General features: G+C 48.6%; 2 protein-coding genes across 2 annotated transcripts; one reads left to right on the plus strand and one right to left on the minus strand.

Moving 5' to 3' along the window:
- Nucleotides 1-490: 490 nt before the first annotated feature.
- On the minus strand, nt 491-889 carry CLAFUR5_01729 (uncharacterized protein; the record flags this gene model as incomplete). Its single annotated transcript, XM_047900877.1, has 1 exon — nt 491-889. One exon carries the CDS (start codon nt 887-889, stop codon nt 491-493), a length of 399 nt encoding a protein of 132 aa, XP_047755347.1.
- A 587-nt stretch (nt 890-1,476) lies between these two features.
- CLAFUR5_01730 (uncharacterized protein) lies at nt 1,477-2,169 on the plus strand (the record flags this gene model as incomplete). Its single annotated transcript, XM_047900878.1, has 1 exon — nt 1,477-2,169. One exon carries the CDS (start codon nt 1,477-1,479, stop codon nt 2,167-2,169), a length of 693 nt encoding a protein of 230 aa, XP_047756465.1.
- Between the last annotated feature and the right edge of the window lie 20,839 nt (nt 2,170-23,008).

The raw sequence follows: 23,008 nt of genomic DNA on the forward strand, positions 1-23,008 counted from the left end.
CTGTGTCTCGCTCTCGACTCCTCCTCATGCTAGTCTATAGCGATGGTCACATAACAGAGGCTTTCTCTCTCCTTGTTCTGAACACGCTCACTGCTTGCTGATCAGTGGCCCAATTAGCACCTTCCTCGCCTCTGCAAGGGCCCCCGATGTGATGCGATCGTGCCTCCAGCAGCCTTGCTCAAGGCGCCGGCAATAACACAGCAGTCTTGACAGCTATTGATTCCTTGCTCTTCCAGCGAATCGTGCTCTCAGGAGGATGTTCTCTTCGCTTCCGTCTCAAGCTTGCTGACATGTTTTGGGACGCGTTGTAGACAGGCCGAGAAGTGTTTGTAGCTCCTGCCTGGACCTTACAGGCTTTGTCTACCCAAAGGTCAAGACTTACTGCCTGCTGGTACGGCTGTGTGACTTTAGATGGCCGGTAACCCTTGAGTTGCATGCCTGTTGCTCCAGCCCGTTCAGTATCCAATACTCCAAGAGACGAAGTCGTTCTTCACTTCTCGATCTTCACCACTTGCGCCAGCTCCTTCTTCACACTCTCGGCGGCATCATTCGCTGCCTCTCGTGGTATGGTCAGATCTGAGGCACCCCCTACTCCATTGACGCCGTTGCTCTTGGTATCGTCCTCAGCGCCCTGCAGCGATATGCGATCGCTGACCTTCTTCAGAGCCTGGTCATACGTGGTGACCTCGCCGCTCCTGAACATATTCTCCACGTATGTGCGCAGAGCCTGCGTCCATCCAGTCTCGTCAAGGCGCTCCTGAAAGGTGCGTTGTATGCGCGCCACGCCGCCGTTCTGCAGCAAGGCCATCATGATGGTATCCTGTGTGGTTGGATTGTAGGCGGCTGCGGTGCCGTTGACGGTGACCTTCTTCACCTCGTTGCCAGACATGTTGCTTTGGGTTCGCTTGAGATTCGCACGGTGTCGAGGGGTGCTCAAATGGCATGTGACGTCCTTCGGTGTCTCAAATCTTGCTTGGAAGAGGACGACTGGAGAACCAAGGACGAGCACTAAGGCAGGTACCGAATCCGGCAGATTGCAAGAACCATGATCCTTGCAAGAAGCCCCACATGTCTCACATCTCAGATCTCAAGCCGCAAGCGGCAAGCCGCCCTGCTCACGCTTTCTTCTTCTGATCACAATGTCGAACCCGACATATCACCTCCAACATTCGACCTGCCATGCAGCGGCGGCATGTGAAGTAATGGAGTCGACTGCATATGGCATTGAGTTGAGCTCGAGTGCTATTGTCATTACGCGAAAAGTCTAATGATGTGAGGGCAGAATCCTTATGATCCTGCTCAGCCGTAAGAACTACGAATGTCTGGCGTTTCTCACAAGAAAGCATGTGTTTTCCACAGTCGCCTAACCCGGAGCGCAAGACTTAGGATCGCGACCCAATACATTCTCACCGTCCCCTGTCTTGGAATCGGAAAGGCAGTACCACCAGCTGGAGCTCCCCACTCGACCTGATCACAATGGCCACGAGCAGTTATATGCCAACAGTGGTGATTGTCCCTGGAGCTTGGCACAAAGATATTCACGTTCGATCGTTCATGGAGGCATTGGAAGAACGTCGCTACAAGACACGATGCGTTGTACTGGCTACCGTTGACACGCAAGGACCACGACCGACGTGGGACGACGAGGTGAATCGAATTGTTTTCGCAGTACGAGAGGAGTTGGATACGGGCCAGGATGTTGCTCTTCTCCTTCATAGCTACGCCGGCCTTCCAGGCACCGAGGCAGTCAATCGTCTGGTCCAGGCGGGTACTCTCGAGTCAAGATCTGGACAAGGTCGCCTGCAGAATCTACTCTTCTTCGCAGCCCACCACTTTCCAAAAGGATTCGTTGTAGATACGAAAGATTTCGTAGGGCCTGCAAAATCAAGCTTTCACATTAATGAGTCCACAAATATGGCAATCCACAACACGCCGTACGAAGAGTTCTTCACAGACATTGCGACCAGGGAGGAAGCTCAGCCCTATATTGATGAGATGACATTTGAAAGCCCTTATCAAGGCCATTCCAACGATCTACAAAGCAGGCTACTGCCCCTAGAATTGAGGGAGTTCTACCTCATTCAATTTGGACAGCTTGAAGTTCTCTTCACCCTGTTTCTTCAGCTCCAAAAGCCGCGGAGGTGCCTAGCTACATTAGGCAACGCCTAGGCAATGGCAGCCCAGGCTACGGCACCACCGGCGCCTACGGCTCTATAGGCGAAGCTCCCCCAAGACAATTGGCAGCAACTTATAGAGGACGTAAAAAGTATAGTCCTAACGATCAGCTCCTATACCGGTCTCTATAGGTAATGATCACTTAGCTACGTACGGCGCTAGTACTATCGTATTACCAAGGGCAACAAGAAATGAGGACGACGTCTTAGGCGATTAATAAGGCCACCCGGAATTAACACCCCTATAGCTAGGTATCGGTCGCGGCATCGATACTAGGCCCCCGCCTAACGTACGATATAGTTACGATCCGTATTATAGTAAAGGAAGACTAGGCTAAAGTTACGAAGCTATCGAACAAGGAGCTCGCCTAATAAATTAATTAACTAGGGGTGGTCGTAGTGAACTAATAGTCTAGCGGTACTCTATAGATCTATACTAGCTCTACTACTACTAGGAGGCACCTAGAGGCATAGCTATAGTAGGTATCTAAGGTTACGGTATTAGCGAAGGTCTTAACGAAGTAATTTACGATCCTAGTCTATAATATACCTAAGGAGTTCGACCTAACTAACTAAGGTCACCTACGTACTCTCTAAGAGGACAACCCGGTCACTCTTAACTCTCTAATCTAGAAGGCGACTTGGCTCTATAGGAAATAGCTAGAAGGTAAGAAGGCCTCGGCGCTAATCGTATAGCTATAAGACGCGAAAGTAGCGGATCTAGTAATAGAACAAGGCCTAATCTAGTAATATAGCCTTAAGATAGTAGAAAAGCACTCCTTATCCTTTCGTGTCCTCTAATACTTCAAATACTAATAGTATAGACACTAAACCTATACGTATATAAATAAGTAGGCCTATTCGAACTATATAGGAGACTATATATCTAGGGACTATATATTGGCTATAATACGGACAAGGCGTAAGACAGGGCGTAAACGTATTAATACCTTAGAATCGAATAAGTTCTACGAAGAAGAGAAGATAAGAAAGTCGCGAAGCTATAATAAAGTAAACGTCGAGATTAGGGTCTAGGGTCCGGGCGCGCTAGCGTACTAGGTCACGTAACACTAAGTATAGCCTTACGAGGTGAACCGTAATAGGCTACGAGTCGGTACGCGAACTATCCGGGGTACTACCTATCGTATAGCGCGGAATGCCTATATAGAAACTAGCGAAAAACAAGGTGATTATAAGTAGAACCGTCGCCCTAAGATTCTACGGCGACCGTAAGGCTAGTCTATACCGGAACTAGCTAGCGGCGGTCGGGTAGAAGCGCCCTAGGGCTAAGAATAATATAAAGGATACGTAATCTAGGGCGTACGGGAGGCTACGTACTCTACTAGCTACGGCGAGGGAATCTAACTAGGCCCGGCTCCCCTTTAGTATATAACCGATAGGCGTAGACTAGGACGCGCTAGGTAGTAGGATATAGGACATTATAGAGGAAATGATTGTCGATAACGATAACTAGCCTCGATATACTTAGTATTATCTAGTATAACGTTAACTATAGTAAGGATATAGTCTAGAACTATTTCCTATACGAGGCGGACCCGTACGTCTACTACGTCCTAGTAATCTAGGAGCTATAGATTGACCCGTACTATAAGAGACTAACGACCTATAAGTTACTAGGCTATACGATATACCTACGAAGTAACGGTAGACCCCGTACGTACTTCTATATTAGTAAGAATATACTAGAATCCGCCGAGGAGGTAGTATACTACGTAGACGAAGAAGGCGGGGGCGATATTACCTCCCTCTACGTAGGTAGTACTTAGATATATAATATATATATAAATATAACCGCTAGCCTCGAGGTCTAGCCGCGACCTTAGGGTCTATAGACACCTAGACAGTACGCTTAAGAGATAAGGGTACTATATCGTAGTAGGAGACTTTAATATATACTACCCTTCCTAGGAAAGCCTTATATAGCCGTACCCTATAGCCGACGAAGTAATCGACTTAATAGCGAATAACGTAATTACCCTTAACACCCTAAAGGACCTAGGCACCTAGAAGAGAGGGGGAACCTAAGGCACAATCGACCTCTCCTAGATCTTAGATAGCTACTACTATATAGTAACCTACTATAGGATCGAACGTGGACTCGAGGCGTCGTGAGACTATATACTAGTTAGGACCTCTATTACGATATAGATATAACGTATACTAGCGAGAACCTCTAAGCTAAACTAGGGAAAGGTCTACTAGACTAATATCTAGGCGTACCTCGATAACTCCAAGAGGCTAGTCTAGATCGCGTAGTAGCAATATAATAGTAAAGTCGAGATAGACGAGGTAGTCTAAGGGTTAATAGACGAAATAAGAAAAGTGACCTTACTTTACGTTCCGCTTACCTAACTAACGATATAGTCTAAAGTATACTAGACGCCGAAGTATACTACGGGAGTAAGAGAAGTAAGGAGAGCCCGCCGGGTATAGACAAGTAGCTATAGCGAGGAGGCCTAGAACGTATATAGGGAGGTATACTAATAGAAGAAAGCTATAATATAGAGAGAGAACGTAGTCGGCTAGAGAGCTATAGTAGAAGAAATCGCCGAAAAGCTAGCGAGGATATAGAAGCTAGCGAAATGGGCCTAGTAAGACCCTATATAGGGCCCCTCCTTCTCTATCCTAGCGCTATAATCGCCTAGTAGCCCGGTTAGCGACCCCGAGGCTAAGGCGCGTCTACTAGCTAGTAAGTTCTTCCCGCCCCTAGTAGAGGCTAATCTAAGCGATATAAATAGCTCTACTCCCCTAGCCCCTAGTATCGCGGTCTAATAGGATGTGTCCGAGGGAGATGTTACCGCTATACTTAGGAAGTTACCGGCGAAGAAAGCCCTAGGGCCGAATAGGATCCTAAATAAGCTACTAAAGAAGTATAGAGATTAACTAGCCCTAGTAGTCGTAGCGATCTTTAACGCCTACCTATAGACCGGATACTACCTAATAGTATTTAAACAATCGACAATAGTAGTACTACGTAAGCCGTAAAAGGAAGACTATACGTAGGTAAAGTTATACCGCCTAATTACGCTCCTTAATACTCTTAGGAAGGCGCTTAAGAAGCTAGTTATAACGAGACTCTCCGAGGCGGTAGAGGAGTACTCCCTACTCCCGGACACCTAGATAGGTACGCGCCTATAGCGATCGACGCTATTCGCGATAGAACTTATTACCTCTTAGATAAAGGCTATCTAGTATAGGAATAGGGGCAAGGTAGTATCCTTACTTAGTCTAGATATATTAGGAGTCCTCGACTACGTATTATACCCGCGGCTACTCTATATCCTAAGGTCGAAAGGACTCCCTAAGTAGCTCGTTAACTTCGTACGGTCCTACCTCTAAAACTATAGTACGTCGATCCTAGTCGGTTAGTATAAAAGCCTATTTTAAGTAGTCTATACTAGAATCCCGTAAGGCTTAACGCTAGTACCTATTCTGTTCCTCTTCTTTATAGCGACGCTACTCCTAGCCCTAGAATTCTAGAACACCGCTACGAGCGGCTTCGTAGACGACACAAACATCCTAGCGTGGTCTTCCTCGACTAAGGAGAACTATAGGCTACTAGAAGAGAAGTACAAGATCTACGAGGACTAGGCTAGGAGTTATAGGGCTCGGTATACCCTAGAAAAGTACAATCTAATACACTTTACGCGCCGGCTACGGTTCTATAATATATAAGCTTCTAACTAGTTATAGGGGTACACGACTAACCCGGTAAATTAGCTTAGGATCCTCGGACTATAGGTAGACCCGGCGCTACGGTAGAGGAAGTACGTATAGGTAATATTACGGAAAGCTAAACAGAATATAGTATTATACTAGAGACTTACTACGTCTATATAGGGGGCGGACTTTCGGTAGTTACGACTTCTATATATAGCTATTATACGGCTAGTCCTTACCTATAGTAGCTAAGTATAGTCCTTAGGTAAGAGGGCCTACCTATTAAAGGGACTCGTCGCGCCGTTAGCGAAGATCTAAAACTAATACCTAAGGAAGGTCACCGGAGTATATAAGTTAATACTAATAAGGATACTTAAGTATAAGACCGCTATACCGCCGATCGACCTATATATCTAGGGACTACGGACCTCCTACTTAGGTAAGTCGGTATAGTACCTAGTATAGAAGGTTATCGCTAGTATAGTCGTAAGGGCCCGCGAATTAGTACTAGCGTATAAGGTATTCGTATAACGGTTCATAATCGTGTTAATATAAAGTAGCTAGGTACGTAGGAAAGAGGAGCGCGAGGTGTGCCGAGGCTATATATAAGCCGAGGTGCTACGCTAGTACGCGCGGTCACGTGACCTACGTACTAGCTAGACATTCGCTAGGCCTAGGGCCGTGATACTAACCGCCCTTCAAAATCGCGCTTAGTCCCTTAAGCTCGTAGTATAGCCGCTATAAACGCGGCGTCATCCTCTATATTATCCTCTATACCGTATTAACGTATATCCGGTACTTACCTACTAACGGTCATCTTTCTTAAAGTAGCCGCCTACTGTCAGGGCGAGAGCCTGGCCTGTGAGATGCAAGGGTGAAAGCGAGAATGCAGGTGCGAAGTGCAGATGCAAAAGGGTATGGTATGATTGCTACACAAAACAAAAGACGAAGAAAGCAAGAGAGGCCTGGGGAAGGCCAGATATTTATACGCGACCCTCGCGAGTGCGTGTCCCCGCATCAACAGGGCTAACCCGTGCGAAGCCGCGCTCAGCAGCTTTGCTCAAAACCTTATTCCAACCTGCCCTACGTTCCGAGTCTTCCACGTGCTTCTTCCAGGGTCCAGCGCAGTCGCGGGTGCTCGCGGGAGTGCCGTGAGTCACACAGTCACGAGCCGAAGTGAATCTGTCAAGGTTTGGTAGAGGGGTGAATTTGGAGGGCTGGGTCCCGTAGCGAATGTTGCGGGGCATGTGATTCTTGGCGCTCACACACCAAGCTGGACTGTCACTTCTTGACGACTTCTGAGCACTCTGAGGCTCTTCTGTCCCCACCTTCTGTACACTCTGTGGGGAGACCATGACAGTAGCCCCCCCGAACAAAGCTGAGTTCCTACGAAGCCGTAGTAGTTCCACATATCGAGGATGTTCAGCTTCAGTACCAGGCCTAGGCCTGATGTCATGGTCGATACACCATTGGTAAGCCCCGTCGAAAAGCTCAGATTCGAAGAGCCTGCCGATGTTGACTTCTGGGCCGTCTGCGCGGGCGTGGTATTCTTCGATTGCTTGACGATTGAAGATGATATGTTGGATAGGTTCCCATGAGGTATCCCACTCAGGGCAACCTTGCCATTCGACTTCATACTTGATCGGCGGTAGTCCTTCAACGTCGTTGGGCTCTACGCGGATTCCCCGGATCTTGCGGACGGCATAGTCGTCAGAAGGTAGGTTAACAGGCTCGTCGACTTCTACTTCATCGGGAGGACCTGGCATGTCTTGGTTTTGGTTCGGGAATGGGTCCTCAGCCGACGGCCGAAGGCGTACGGGATGGAAGACGTCGTGGATCTTTATGTTCGCAGGAAGAGCTAGACGGTAGGCGTGTGAACTGATACGCTCGGTGATCTCAAAAGGACCTAGGTTCTTCCAGTTCAGCTTCTTGGAGGGGCGGTCTGTCTTGATGTTCTTGGAGTTGAGGTAGACCATATCGCCTACTTGGTAGTCGGGAGCTGGCTGGCGACGACGATTGGCTTGATCCTCGTAGATTGCTTGTGCGTACACCATCTCGTCGTGAACTTCTTCATGGATCTGTGAGAGCATAGTAGCGAACTCGTCTGCTGCTTGCTCGTTTGCGTCTTCGGTAGGCGGGAGAGGTTCTTCTGGTTCCATGCCTGTACGAGGGTGGTAACCTCTCGTAGTATAGAAGGGAGAGTAGCCAGTAGTCTCCGAGTCCCAGTTACGAGTAGCGAACTCCACCGCAGGGATATGCTGAGGCCAATCCTTCTGGTGGTAGTCGACGAAGCAACGAAGGACCTGCTCGAGGATAGCGTTCGTAATTTCGGTCTGGCCGTCGGTCTGTGGCTGAAAACTGGTCGAGAGGTTATGCTTGATGCCCAGGATAGCACACAGACGCTTCCAGAAGTGCGAGATGAACTGGGTGCCTCTGTCAGAGGTGATGCTATCCGGGAGGCCTTGAAAGCGCCAGACGAATTCGTAGAACAAGCGAGCAGTCTCCTTTGCGGTCATGCTCCAGCACGGGATCATGTACCGGTCCTTGGAGTGACGGTCCACGATCACTAGAAGGGCCTTTGCTTTCACGCCGCTGAAGGTCTTGCCGTGAGGAAGATCGGTGATAAAGTCCATAGTGATGTGCTTCCACGGACGATCAGGAGCCGGGAGAGGGTGCAAGAGACCGTGGGGACGGTGGCGGTTAGCTTTGGCTCTTCGGCAAGCAGCGCAGTTCAGCACGTAGCGGCGGACGTCCTTCCAGGAATGCGGCCACCAGTAATACCTAGCGAGGAGCTTGTGGGTCTTGGCTACGCCTGGGTGACCCCCAGAGGCGGAGTCGTGGATGATTTGAAGAATCTCAGCTCGGATATTAGAGCCTTCGGGCTGCGGTACGTAAAGCTTCTTACGGAAGTAGACGACACCTTCCTGGAGCTCGCACTCGGACAGCGAGAAGCCCGGGAATGTCCTCGCGCCAGATTCAAGGGCCTGAACTAACTCTTGGGCGTCTATGTCGGCATCGTACGCTGTTCGTACTCGTGCCATGATGCCTTCGGGCTGCTCCTCATTATCAAACCCCTCAAAGTCTGATTCGGATGAGCCGTCGGTCGTTACTGAGCCCTCTTCATCGTCGTTCAAGTCCTCAGCGTCCGAGGCGTATTCTTCAGGCTCGGATTCATCGTCACTCTCGTCAAGGTAGGCAGGAGCGAGCACGAGAGTAGCAAAGGAAGCGGCGAGCGTAGGCTGGCCATTCGATAGGTACTCTCGAAGCTCGGAAGAGAGGTTGTGCTCTTTGATGACTTGTTGCCCTGCGATTTGCCGGCCCCCTCTTCGATCAACTGGAGAGTCACCAGGGCGGCGGGTAAGGGCGTCGGCCATCGAGTTGGCCTTGCCGGGCGTGTACGAGATCACGAAGTTGAACCGGGAGAGGAACTCGCTCCAGCGGGCCTGGCGACGATTGAGCAGCTTGCTCTTCATAAAGTAGACGAGGTTCTTATGGTCGGAGCTTACTTGGACGGGCATAGCAGAGCCTTCGAGCTCGGGGCGCCACTCTTCGAAAGCTTTGACGATGGCGAGAAGCTCCTTGTCGTAGATCTCGTAGTTACACTCCGTGGCGGTCATCTTCTTGGAGAGGAAGGCGACAGGTAACCAGGGGGATTCAGGCGAGCGGCGTTGTAGCAGGACACCGCCCACCACGCCGTCGGATGCGTCGGTCTCTACACGGGTCTCCAGTTCGAAATCGAAGTGCCGTAGAAGCGGGTTCTCAACAAACTTCGCTTTGAGCAAGTCAAAAGCCTCCTGGCATTCGTCGGTCCAGGCGAACTTCTCACCCTTGCGCGTGAGCTTCGTCAAAGGGCGTACCACGCCCGAAAATGCGTGGATGAAGCGGCGGTAGAAGTTGGCAAAGCCTAGGAAACCCTGGACCTCTTTGACGTTCGTAGGAGCATCCCATTCGACGATAGCGTCGATCTTCTCTTGGTCCATCTTGATGCCGTCTGCGGTAATGATCAAACCAAGGAACTTGACTTCGGTCTTCTCAAACTCGCACTTGTCGATGTCGAGCTGCAAGCCGGCGTCTGCGAGCTTCTGAAGGACCTTACAGACGTGCTCGCGGTGCTCCTCCTTGGTCTCGCTATAGACTAGGATGTCGTCGATGTAGGCAGTGCAGAACTGATCGAGGAACTCCTGAAGGATGTCGTTAATGAAGTTCTGGAAGGTACTAGGCCCGTTACAAACGCCGAAGGGCATAACGAGCGACTCGAACAGCCCGTAGCGAGTACGGAAGGCTGTGAGATACTCGTGTCCTTCTGCCATTCGTAACTTGTTGAACGCAGCGATGACATCGAGCTTGGTGAAGTACTTGGCCTTAGAGAGGCGCTCGAGCGTCTCCTGAATCAACGGTATTGGGTAGCGGTTCTTCTTTGTAACAGCGTTCAAGCCTCGGTAGTCTACGCAGAAGCGTAGACCACCGCCGGGCTTCTTGACGAACATGACGGGACTGCCAGCGCTGGAACGGCTCGCTCGAATGAACCCCTTCTTTAGGTTCTCTTCGAGGTATCTCTTGAGGACGATAAGCTCTTCTCGGGACATGGAATATAACGGTCCGAACGGTGTCTCTGCACCTTCTTCTAGCTCAATCTTGTGGTCGTGAGGGCGATGAGGAGGCAGCTCGTCTGCGGCTTTAGCATCGAATACGTGGAGGATGTGGTGTGCCCAAGGAGGGACCTTCGTAGCAGGGTCGGTAGGTGTACGCTTCTTGTCGAGCTTCTCGAGGGCGATGTCGATATCGCGGAGAGAGGCGGCGAAGACTTGAGCTTTGGGCTGCTTAGCAGCAGTGGTGAAGGCAGCGGCGTTCACCTGGAAGATCTTGGTATACTCAGGACCGCGCTGAGGCGGCGGAGAAGGCGGAGGTGCCGGAGGAACTTCTGGAGGGAAGCTGACAGTAAGGGAAGTCCAGTCGATGATAGGTCGGTGTCGTCTGAACCAGGGGAGGCCGAGGATAAACTTCTGATGCGGTAGGGACGTAAGGAAGCTGGTGATCGACATACGCTTGCCTCCGAGGGTGATTGACGTGTGTACAACATGAGTAATCTTACCAGTGGTAGTCTCCGTGCCGTCAAAGAGTTCAAGGGTGCGAGGGTACTTCAGTTCCTGGGGTTCGAGGTTGAGAGAGGTCGCGAGTTTATAGTCCATAAAAGACTCGCCTAGTGCGCCAGTGTCCATGAGAGTGAGATTGGAAGAAGAGAGTTTCTTTGAGCCGATATTTACATTCGTGACGAACGGTTTGCAAGCGTGGTCCTTGCCCGTCTCGTCGTACAGGTCTAGCTGTGCTGTATTGATCCTCAACTTCTTTCCTCTCTTCACTTTCGGTAAACGTTGTTCTTGGTCTTCATCGCGTCGATGAGGAAGACCTAGGCTTTTTCCTGCTCAGCGGGAGCAGCAGGAGCAGGCTCGATAGCGCCGACAGCGCCGCGAACCGGGTTGCGGGCGTTACGAGCAGCGAGCTGCGGACAGTTGGCTGCGATGTGGCCTGGACCGCCGCAGTAGGTGCAGAGTCCGGCCTGGCGACGGCGAAGCTTCTCTTCGGGAGTGAGCTTACCGTTGACGAGGCCCTGGACTCGAGGGACGGCGGCACCAGCGCTGAGATCCATAGCGTCACCTACAGAGACGGGAGGGAGAGCCGTAGGAGCGGCGGCGCCTAGTGGAGCAGCGAAGTGGCTTCCGGGACCACGAGGCTGACGACCTTGAGAACGGGAAGCGAGGAGAGAGGCGGTGTGTTTCATGTTGGAGTCGAGGCGCTGGCAGGTCTCGACGAGCTCACGGAAGCTCATAGCACCGACGTCCTTGTCCTCGAGGGCTCGAAGAAGCTCTGCTGACAAACCACGGCGGAGAGTGCTCTTCTTGGTCTCTTCGTTGTAGCCGGTGAACCCGATGTCGCGGTTGAAGGCCGCGAGGTACTCGGCGAAGCTCTTGTTCTTCTGGAGGAGGTTGTGGATGGCGTTCTGGGCGGTGGCTCTACGGTCTGGATCACCAAAGGCAGCACGGAGGTCCTGCATCAAGGTGAGGACGTCCGGGCAGCCGATAGTCTGCGTGGCGTTGTCGATGTAGTGTTGTACCTGAGCCGCGGCGTCTCCCCGAAGGAGGGAGAAGACGTACGTGACTTTGTCCTTCTCTTGCGGAAAGTGGTCGGCATTAGCCAACAGCTTGATGGTGAGCTGTGTCTCAAATGCCTCAAACTTGCTCTTGTTGCCGTCGAACTCGTCTGGGTCGTTGACCTTCTTGGAGAAGTGCTGGCGGCGGTTGTCGTCGGCGTGCGGGGCGAGGTTCTGGAAGGTGTTCACAATACCTTGAAGGTATGTTGCTTGGTTGTTTGCTTGCTCGACCTGCTGGGCGGTCTCGCGGAAAGAGGAGACGGTGCGGTTGATGAGAGCGTAGGCGGTGTCGGGGTTGGCGTTTGCCCAGGCACCGAAGGCAGCGGCGTTCGAGAAGGGGATGTCAGTCCACTCACTGAAGTGGAATGGAGTGTCTTGGTTGTCGAGGTTGACACCTCTATCGGTGGCGTGGTCACCCATGAGGATGACTCGAGTGGTTGACGGTTTGTTGGTCTTTTGTGATGTCAGGGCGAGAGCCTGGCCTGTGAGATGCAAGGGTGAAAGCGAGAATGCAGGTGCGAAGTGCAGATGCAAAAGGGTATGGTATGATTGCTACACAAAACAAAAGACGAAGAAAGCAAGAGAGGCCTGGGGAAGGCCAGATATTTATACGCGACCCTCGCGAGTGCGTGTCCCCGCATCAACAGGGCTAACCCGTGCGAAGCCGCGCTCAGCAGCTTTGCTCAAAACCTTATTCCAACCTGCCCTACGTTCCGAGTCTTCCACGTGCTTCTTCCAGGGTCCAGCGCAGTCGCGGGTGCTCGCGGGAGTGCCGTGAGTCACACAGTCACGAGCCGAAGTGAATCTGTCAAGGTTTGGTAGAGGGGTGAATTTGGAGGGCTGGGTCCCGTAGCGAATGTTGCGGGGCATGTGATTCTTGGCGCTCACACACCAAGCTGGACTGTCACTTCTTGACGACTTCTGAGCACTCTGAGGCTCTTCTGTCCCCACCTTCTGTACACTCTGTGGGGAGACCATGACACCTACGGGCTATTATAAGTACTAGTATTAGGTTCGTAATACGTAACTACCGGAAGAGCTATAGACACCTACGCGAATAACTTACGTAGCCTACCTATAGTTACCGGGTTAGGCGTAACTATTAACGAAGCGTTTACGGCTAAAGCGTTCATTACTTCGCTAATTATAACGTCTTCGGGTATATCCTTATTAGGAATCTACCCTAGTAGCGGCGTGAAGTTAGCTAGCCTATCCTTCGTAGGGTAGTTATAGTAGAAGTCCGCGATAGAGGCGGTAGTAGTATCCCTTAACTCCTTAGCGGGCTCCTAGGTAGGCTCGCTATAACCTACCTATTATATAAGGTATTTATACCTTCGTTCCTTCCTCCTACCGCGTAGCGCTAGGCCTAGCGGTAATGTGCTCTTTACGTTAAGCACTATATCTAGAAGCTAATACGTATTTATATCTCCGTTATTATCTTCTACTTCGATCGGGGCCGGAGGTAGCTATACTTGTCCTAGTATTAGTACGTATATAGGTATTAGTAAGTTAGCGTAAAAGCCGTTATAGAGGTTACTTAGGGATTAAGGGAGGTCTAGACGGTACGTATTGTATAGTAGCACCTTAGTAACTACGTATAGTCTAGTATAGCGGTAATTAAGCTTCTTTAATAGGCGCTTAGTACGCTAGTTACGTATACTAAGGTGTACTAGGTCTCCGACTTCGTACCGTAGTATAATCGTTCTATACTTATTAGTATATTCAGCTTACGATACTTATGCTATTACTATAAAGTCTCGTAGCTTATACCTAAGGTCTGTTATACGTTATACAAATATATTTATAGACTCTACGTCTAATCGCTATTTATACGGAAGTAGTTATATAGGGAGATTGAGTTCAGTATCTACATAACGTAGGTTCTTACTAATATTCGCTATAAAAGGACTTACGCTAGTCGTTTCGGAGACGTGGTCGTTTGTAGTAAACTCTATAAGTAGGAGCTAATCTAGCTAGTTATCCTAAGCGTAACTAGTAAATATACGTAGGTACTGTTCTATTATCTTATTAGTATTCTCGCTTTGACTATTAGTCTTAGGGTAATAGCCGGTTAAGATCTTGCGCTTAATTTGTAGCAACTCGTAGAGGCGTCCCTAGAAGGCTAATACCTATTAAGGACTACGATCCGACGTGATTATCCTTAGTAGACTATATCGGGAGAAGATGTACTTCACGTAGATATATACGGTATACTCCGCTATCATTTCTAATACTAGAATATAATGCCGCTCCTTACCTAAACGGTCTATAACTATAAGTACGTTCTTATAGTACTGACTATCTACTATATACTTAGCCCTTAGTAGTTCGATAACAAAGTCTAAGGCAACGTCGTCCTACGCGTCGAATAGGACTAGTAGTAGAGTAAGTAGTCTATATTAAGGTTCGTTAATACTACGGCTATTACGGTATATACGGTATACTCGTACGAAAGATCTAATAAACGTGTTATTCGTAGCTATATATAGTAACGTGATACTAACCGGCTCGTAGTTATCTTACCGGGGTGTCCTATAGTAGGTGTATCGTAGAAGGCCTTAACGATACGTATACGTATAGTGTTTCCCTTATCTTCGGTAGGTAGGATAAAGAGACTATAACCGCTATGTCTATTCTTAATATAGATCATCCTATCGACCAGTATCGCGTACTTATCGTCAATCTTGTTCCTACGTAGTAGTTTAATAGGTTCGCCTACTACTAACTAGGTCGTAGCTTCGATTATATCGTCCTGTTTATATAGCTTACTAATGTCGGCTAATAGCGCTTCGTCTATTACTACTCCTTCGACTTCGGATACGCTTAGCCGTAGGATTTAGCTAGCGCTAATAGATAAGAAGTGTTCTAGTTTAAGCAGTATACGATCCTACTATACGTACCGCGGATCTACTTTGTTATATAGAATCGCGTCCTATAAACGTCTAGTAAGGCTATCTAGTTTAGCTCCTTAAATACCTAGACGATACATAATCTTAAAGAAGAATTATAAGAGGAACTCGGCCTATCTTACTTATCGTCTATTTAGTTACTTAGAGGTTATAAAGTATTCGAGGTTCTTGTAGTCGCTATATACTAGTACTAGGTAGCCGCTTAGATTAGTGAAGTTCTTAAAGTCTAGTTCGTTAATATTACTAGCTATAAGTTCGGGCTTCTACTCTTTAAATGCTTTGACGATAGCAAGCAGTTCCTTGTTATAAATGTCGTAATTGTACTCCTACGGGCTCATCTTCTTAGATAGGTATGCGATTTGCCTTAGGATGTTGTCCTTATCGTATTACGATAGGACCGTAGCCGTAATAAAGTCACTCGTATCCGTTTCAAGTACTGTTCTATATCCTAGGACAAATATCGCTAATATAGTACCTTTAGTATCGGTAAAAGCTTGCTTTAGCCCGTCGAATACCTTCTAACATTCCTCTGTCTATTACTAAGGGCAGTCCTTCTTAGTCAGCTTCACTATAGGTAATACTATCTTACTATAGTCCTTAATAAAGCGCCGATAGAACCCGGAGAACCTATTAAACGTAAGGACATCTTTCACGTTTGCTAGTGTTCCCTATTCCCTTATAGCTTATACCTTAGCTAGGTCTATTAAGACTCCGTCCTTACCGATAATAAGGCCTAGGTATTTAGTAGATTAGGTATAAAACTCACATTTAGTAATATAGAGTTGTAGGCCGGCTTCACTACATTTGTAAAGTACCTTCTTAATATGCTCTATATGCTCCTTAAGAGTGTCGGTAAAGATGAGTATATTATCTAGGTATGCCGACGTAAAGTCGTTAAGGAACTCTCGTAGTATATTGTTAATATAAGACTAGAAAGTACTAGGGGCATTACACAACCCGAATGGTATCACTAGGCATTTAAACTGTCTATATCGTGTTATGTATACGGTCAGCCATTCGGAGCCCTCTACTATTCTAATACGATTAAAAGCGGTAATGACATCTAGCTTAGTAAAGTACTTCTTACTAGTGATACGATTGAGTGTGTCTTATATTAAGGGTATAGGATACCTAGACTTGATCGTACGTTCGTTGACTTGTCTATAGTCAATATAGACTCTTAATCCACCTCCTAGTTTCTTAATAATAAGTACGGGTGATAAAGTATCTACTCTACCTTCGTATCTACGAATACCCTTCTAGGCTAGCTACTCTTAGACCTAGTACGCGATGACTTCGTCCTCCTAGTTTAACATCCGGTAGGGTCTACTAAAAGGCGGTATAGTTCCTAGCTTTAGCTTAATCTCGTGGTCAATACTAGGCCTATATAGTAGAAGCTCCTTTATATCTTGTTTAGAGAAGCAATATGCGAATTCGTGATATATAGGGAGAAGGTGGTCCTTTAGATCGATAGTCTCCTCCTTCTTACGTATAAATTTGTCTACATCGGCTTATATATATATCTTGTAGGTAGAGAGAGTCGGACTAACGCGTTACGCTACTAGTACGAACGCCGCTACACGTACATCAAGTCGCTCGATAGTCTTGTTATTAGAAAGCATCCTATAGCCGGTATTAGGCGAGTATGTCGCTATATTATATATGTTACGGGCGCTTATAGCGTAGGTAGTAAGTAGGTCTATAGTACGTATATCGCTAGGTTGCTATAGCTCGTTACTATTAAAGATAAATATTATATATACCTCTAATATAGTCCCTAGGACGTATCTACTGTTCGTAGAAAAACGACCTTGAACGGAAGCTATACTGGCCCAAAAATGGCGACGACGACGGCAGTAGACGACCGAGAGCAAGGGGGAGACGAGTGGAGGACGCTCTGCAAGAAGGCGGAAGAGATGGTAGCGGCAGAAGAAGGGAGGTTTCCGGAGAGAGCACTGAAAGGAGTAATGAGCGAACTGCTCGGGGGACTGAAGGCGCTCAAACGACAAACAAGCACTACGATCAACATGGCAATCGAGGCAGCAACACGAAACGCAAGAAACAACCCTCAAAGAGACCCGAGACAGACCCAGGGCCCAACGACCTGGGCAACAATCGCGAGCCAACCCACCCCCCCTCAAAGCACAGTACTACGAGTCCATATTACGGACCAGAAAGAGAAGGAAGAGATAGGAAAGATGACCGGGAGGGAGATAGTCGAGAAGATCGGAGTAAAGGGAATAGTAGGGGCAAGGGCAGACAACAAAGGGGTCAAGCTGTTTACAGCACACGTACAGGACAAGAAGGCCCTCGAAATAAACAAGGAGTGGACACTGAAGATCGGGAGCACAGCGAAAGTCTCCCATCAACAGTACATGGTAATTGCGCATGGGGTCCCACGAACCTTTGATACACAAAGGGATACACCAAACCTCCAGAGGCAAAACCAGGTAACAGCACCAGGACTACAGATCACAAAGACAGCGTGGGTCAAGAAGAAGATAGAGGAGGGCAAGAGGGCCTCCTCGCTGATCTTATGGGTTGCAACACCAGAGCAAGCGAACAAGGTCTTAGACCAAGGGTTGTACTGGGACTTTGAGAGGCTGGATGTAGAAATCCATCAGAGCAACCACAGAATCCTTCAATGTTTCAACTGTCAACAGTACGGACATATTGCCCCAAAGTGTAGCAAAGCCACACCAGTCTGCTCACACTGTGCTGGTGATCACGCGACCCAAGAGTGCCAAAAACGGAAGGAGGACACAAGATGCGCAGCATGTGGGAGAAAACACCCGGCATGGTCAAACCAATGCCCAGTTAGACTATCAGCCCAGTGGAGAGCGCGGGAAGCAAGGGTAACAACACCAACCAGGTTCCTAGTAGGTGAACAGAAACAACCAGAGAGAACCACCCACCCGAATAAGAGACCCCGGCCACAAGAGGAGCCACAAATAGTGCCAGCAATAGGGAGACCAAAGTTCTTGTACAAGGCAGCGCAGAGCAATGGACAAATGAGAATCAACCAAATGATAGGGAGCCAACCCCAAAGGGAAGAACAGGAGGAGGGACGGGAAAACCAACAGCAAGACCAACAGCAAGACCAAACGGACCCAGACACAAACATGTCCTGATGCCTCACACTAAGAGACTATCAATCATTCAGTATAATGTGAACAGAAGCAAAGACAAGGTCCAAAGGAGCTTTCTACAAGCCTTAGACCCGGAGGAACACCACATTATAGCAATACAGGAACCATGGATCAACCCACACTCTAGGATTCCATCAACTGTGCGAGACCCGAGATACCACGTAGTAATAAACAGAACCGAGGGAGTCCCACGAACTTGTATCTATGTCAGTAAGAAGGTACTAGCAGAGGACTGGCAGGCCTGGCCGAGAACCGACAGGGATATCACCACAGTGCAGCTCAAAACAACTCAAGGCCAAGTCCTGATCCATAGCGTATACAACCCACCTCCAGAGTCCAGAAGCAGCACACAACTACACACGCTAGGAAGGCTCCCGGAAGCAATGGACCAACAAAACCACAACATCGTGATAGGAGATTTCAACCTCCATCACCCAAAGTGGGGATCGGACTTCACCCCAGCACACCACTTCTTAGCAGGGAGGCTCATTGGTCAGATGGAAACAGCCCAAATGGACTTGATCACGCCAAAGGGAACAGAAACTTGGGCTAGAAACAACAGTTCTAGCACGCTAGACCTATGCTTCATGTCCCACGCCTTAACACGACGGGTAGAAAGCTGCACAGTCAATGACCAACTAGAGTCCTCATCAGACCACTATCCAATCCAAACCGACATCCAACTCACAGTTGAGGAGGAGAGGGAACCTGAGAGGAGGCTCTGCTGGAAGCAGGCCGAGTGGACACTAGTACAGCAGCGGCTAGAAGGCGAACTAGAACAGGTGAACATTGACAACATACACACAACGGAGGGGATTGACCAAGCAGTGGAGCAGCTGATAGAAGCTATGCAAAGGGCAGCCCAGGCCCATATACCTGAGAAGAGATGGTCGCTATACCAGAAGCCATACTGGACACCAGAGTGCACAGCCAAAGTCAAGGAGGCAAGGAGAGCAAGAAGGAGATGGGAGCAACGACGCACCCAAGCAAACTGGGAAGCCTATAACAACGCGTGCAAAGCAAAGAAGGCGCAGATCAGAAGAGACAAGACGCAGGAGTGGAGGTCAACTGTAGGGATGATCACAGAACACCCGGAACAAATCTGGAGACTAGCAGAATGGGCCAGGAAACCAGACGAGGAACGAAACTCCCCGCCCCAGTTTCCCTCAATACAGGACCAAGACGGGGAAACGCAAACCACTCCGATAGGGAAAGCGAAAGCATTCGCAGACCACTTCTTCGGGACTCAGGTAGAGGCAGACCTAAGCAACATCCCAGGAACACACATTCCTCCGCCAAGGGAGGCTAACTGGCAAGTGTCTGCTATAGAGATCGGAAACATTATCAAGAAACTGAAGGGCAACAAAGCCCCAGGCCCAGACAAGATCCCTAACTGTTACCTAAAAGCTAGCAGCAGCCTTATCACTCCAGTGCTTGCGCCAATCTTTACCCAGTGCATGAAGCAGGGGTATTGCCCAAAGGCCTTTAGGCAATCACTGACTTGCGTCCTAAGGAAACCCCAAAAGGAAGACTATACCAAGTTGAAGTCATACAGACCAATTGCGTTGCTGAACACACTAGGGAAGCTCCTAGAGAAGGTCGTGGCTATAAGGCTCACCGGAATAGTAGAAGAACACAACCTCCTCCCGGCAACGCAAATGGGGGGAAGACAAAAGAGATCTACCCTCACAGCAGTCGAACTGATCACAGAGCAAATCAGACACATCTGGCACTATGGCAACAACAAGGTAGCCTCACTGCTTTCACTAGACATATCAGGGGCTTTCGACAATGTGTCCCACGCAAGGCTCCTACACATCCTCAGAATGAAAAGCATCCCAGCCTGGATAGTACACTTTGTGCAGTCATTCCTTAAGGACAGAACAACCCAGATCCTCCTAGGGTCCTTCAAAGCCCCGCAGACCCCAATTGCGAACACGGGCATCCCACAGGGCTCTACACTCTCCCCAATTCTGTTCCTCCTCTTTATGGCCGACCTGACCCCACTCCTAGAAACAGCAAACACCTCAGCATCGGGGTTCGTGGATGACACAAATATCCTAGCGTGGTCGGGGTCCACAGAGGAAAACTGCGCGCTCCTAGAGGAGAGACATAGACAATGCGAAAAGTGGGCAAGAGAGCATGGGGCAAAATTCGCACCGGACAAGTACCAACTTATCCATTTTAGCAAGGCAAAGACAAAACACAACTTGGCAGCACCAGTAAAAATCCAGGGGTTCGAGACCCATCCTACAAGGGAACTCAGAGTCCTTGGGATATGGCTAGACCCGAAACTCAGCTGGGGACCACAAGTGAAGAAGGCGCAAGCGAGAGCGGACACCAACAGACAATCAATCGAGAGACTCACTGCGTCAACCTGGGGGGCGACCTTCACAAAGGCCCAGACCATGTACAAGGCCATTGTCAAGCCCGCAATGCTATATGGAGCAGCAATTTGGGCAGCGGAAAAACACATCCCGAAGAGAATTGAGGACCCCCTCAACAGAGCGCAGGCAGCCTGCCTAAAGAGAGTACTAGGGGCATACAAGTCAACCCCTCACAGGACAATGGAAATGGAATCAGGTACAGCCCCCATCAGGGAGTACCTCCAGGGCATGAGGTGTCAATACGCAGAGAAGACATCAGCATACCCAGCCCAGGGAACCATCCAAGCAGCTACTCAAAGGATAAGAACCCAGTGGGAGAGGAGGAGAAGACCCAACCGGCCACACATGATCCCACAGAAGGAAGCAGACCTAAAAACATCACAGGAAATCCTAGCAGCCCTTGAACAGAGAGAAGCTCTGAGGGAGCAAGCTAACACAGGGGACAAAGGGAAAAAGAAGCAAAGCCAAGCAGAAAGGATCGCAGGTCACCTATGGGAAACGCGTTGGAACCAAAAACCGGTGAGGCCAGGAGCCCCACCAGCGGCCAGGACCTTCGGGAGGTATAACTACCTTATCTATAAAGACCTGAAGAGGGCGGAAGCAAGCATAGCTATCCAGATTCGCTCTGAGCACATTGGGCTGAGAGCATACTTGCACCAAAGAAGAGTCCCAGGATACGATTCCAAACGTTGCCCCTGTGGCTACCTATCCCAAAACCCGGAGCACATGGTGCTGAACTGTACTAAGTGGGTAAAAGGGAGAAGCCAGTGGAGGGCGAAGGCAAGAGACAGGCAATACCAGGCCATCATCCAGGACAGACAAGATATAAGGAGAGTGACAAGATGGATCCTTAACGAGGACTACCTAGAGCAATTCTCCCTAGCAGTAGAAACGGAAAGGTGGATAGAGAGGAGGGAGAGAGAGAGAAGAGCCGGGGAAACAGAAGGGAGAAAGGGAATCGAGAGGAGGACATCACCAGGGTTACGGGCAAGGTAGTCATAGGGTAACAACCATGACACTAGCGTACCCTGAAGGAAGGAGAACGAAAGGACAAGACAGGAAAGAACGAGGAGGGCAAAGACGAGGAGGTTTTCATCCGTTAATCGGGTTTCCTACCTACACAAATAGACCTAAATAGCGAGAGACCTGCATAGGCCATAGGGCACTAAAACAGGCGAATGAATAATCTATCTATCTATATATACCTCTACTCCTTTCCGCCTTGCTATCTTCTTAATTGCCTCCGCGCTGACTTCCTAGATATCGACATCCGGTAGTATCGGCGTAGCTAGTTTCTTTTCGAATAATAGTTTAGCGGTTCGCGGGCGTTCCTTTATAATTGTATTAGAGGTTATAGTCTAGACAAAATCTCTATCGTTATCTTCTTCGATAGTGGCTTAATACGCTAGTCGGGTCTTTAGGGTAGGTTCGAAGGTCTACTTAGTAATTACCGGTTCCTACTTATCGTTAACACTCTATACCTAGACTAGCTCGCTATCCTATAGGTAATACTCCTTATAGTGCTCCGAGTAGAGGGTCATAGTGCCTAACGTAAAGTAGATACCTAGCTAGTGTTCATTATGCTAGGGCCTACCTAGTACGATGTTATACTCTAGATATATGACCTAGAAGGTTCTAGTCTCCTTGTAACTATTGCCGAGTATAAGTTCTAGACTTATACGGTATTCTATCATTTCCGCGGCTATCGAGCCGTTTACTAACCTAAGGGCTAGTAGGTTGTTAAGCTTAATCAAGGGCAGATTGTATTTTTACGTATAGGAGAAGTCGATATACTTAGAATTAGTACCGTTATTAAGGAAAGTAAATACATTTTGCCTATTAGCTAACCCTAGTATTACGAGGTGTAAGCCGATAATAGGGTGATGTTCTATTTCTACTATTCTAAGAATATATAATGATAGCTTAAGCCCTTCGGGTGGCTTTACTAGTAGTGCCTCTTCGTTATGTCTTATATTCTCCTTTTTATATCTACTAGTTGTTACGCTTAAGTAGTAGACTAGGCATTTTCCGCCGGTAGTATAACGGTAGTACCGCTAGCATTAGTACCTAGACGTACTAGTATCTCGTACTCAAATAGCTCGTAAGTACGCTACTATAGGCGGTGACCGGGCTTACGGCACTTCTTATAGAGGCTCTTACGTATATAGCGAGTGTTCTCGGCTTCGTCTAAGGTCTTACCGAGACTGCTCTTAAAGGGCTTAGGACGGGTCGACTAGGCCTTACGAGGTAGCTTACCGGGAGCTACGCCTACTAGCTTATCGTCCTTGTCCTTACCGTCCTTCTTATTATTCTTAGGCTTCTTATTACGGGGGTAGAGGCTGTCTAAGATCTTAAAGTCTTTATCGGCTTAATAAAGGTTGTCGATTATATCGCTAAGAGAGGTTAGCCGATACGTTAGATACTTATTAAGGTAGCGGACTATTAGCTTACGTTATAGGTAGTCTATCGCGTCTTTATCCTTTAGGCCTAGGATATTTACGTTCTAGCGCTACTTCGGGTAGAAGGACTAGAAGGTGTCCTTACCGTCTATCTTTAGAGA

This window comes from Fulvia fulva, chromosome 1 (assembly GCF_020509005.1).
Source record: "Fulvia fulva chromosome 1, complete sequence".
Lineage (NCBI taxonomy): Eukaryota > Fungi > Ascomycota > Dothideomycetes > Mycosphaerellales > Mycosphaerellaceae > Fulvia > Fulvia fulva.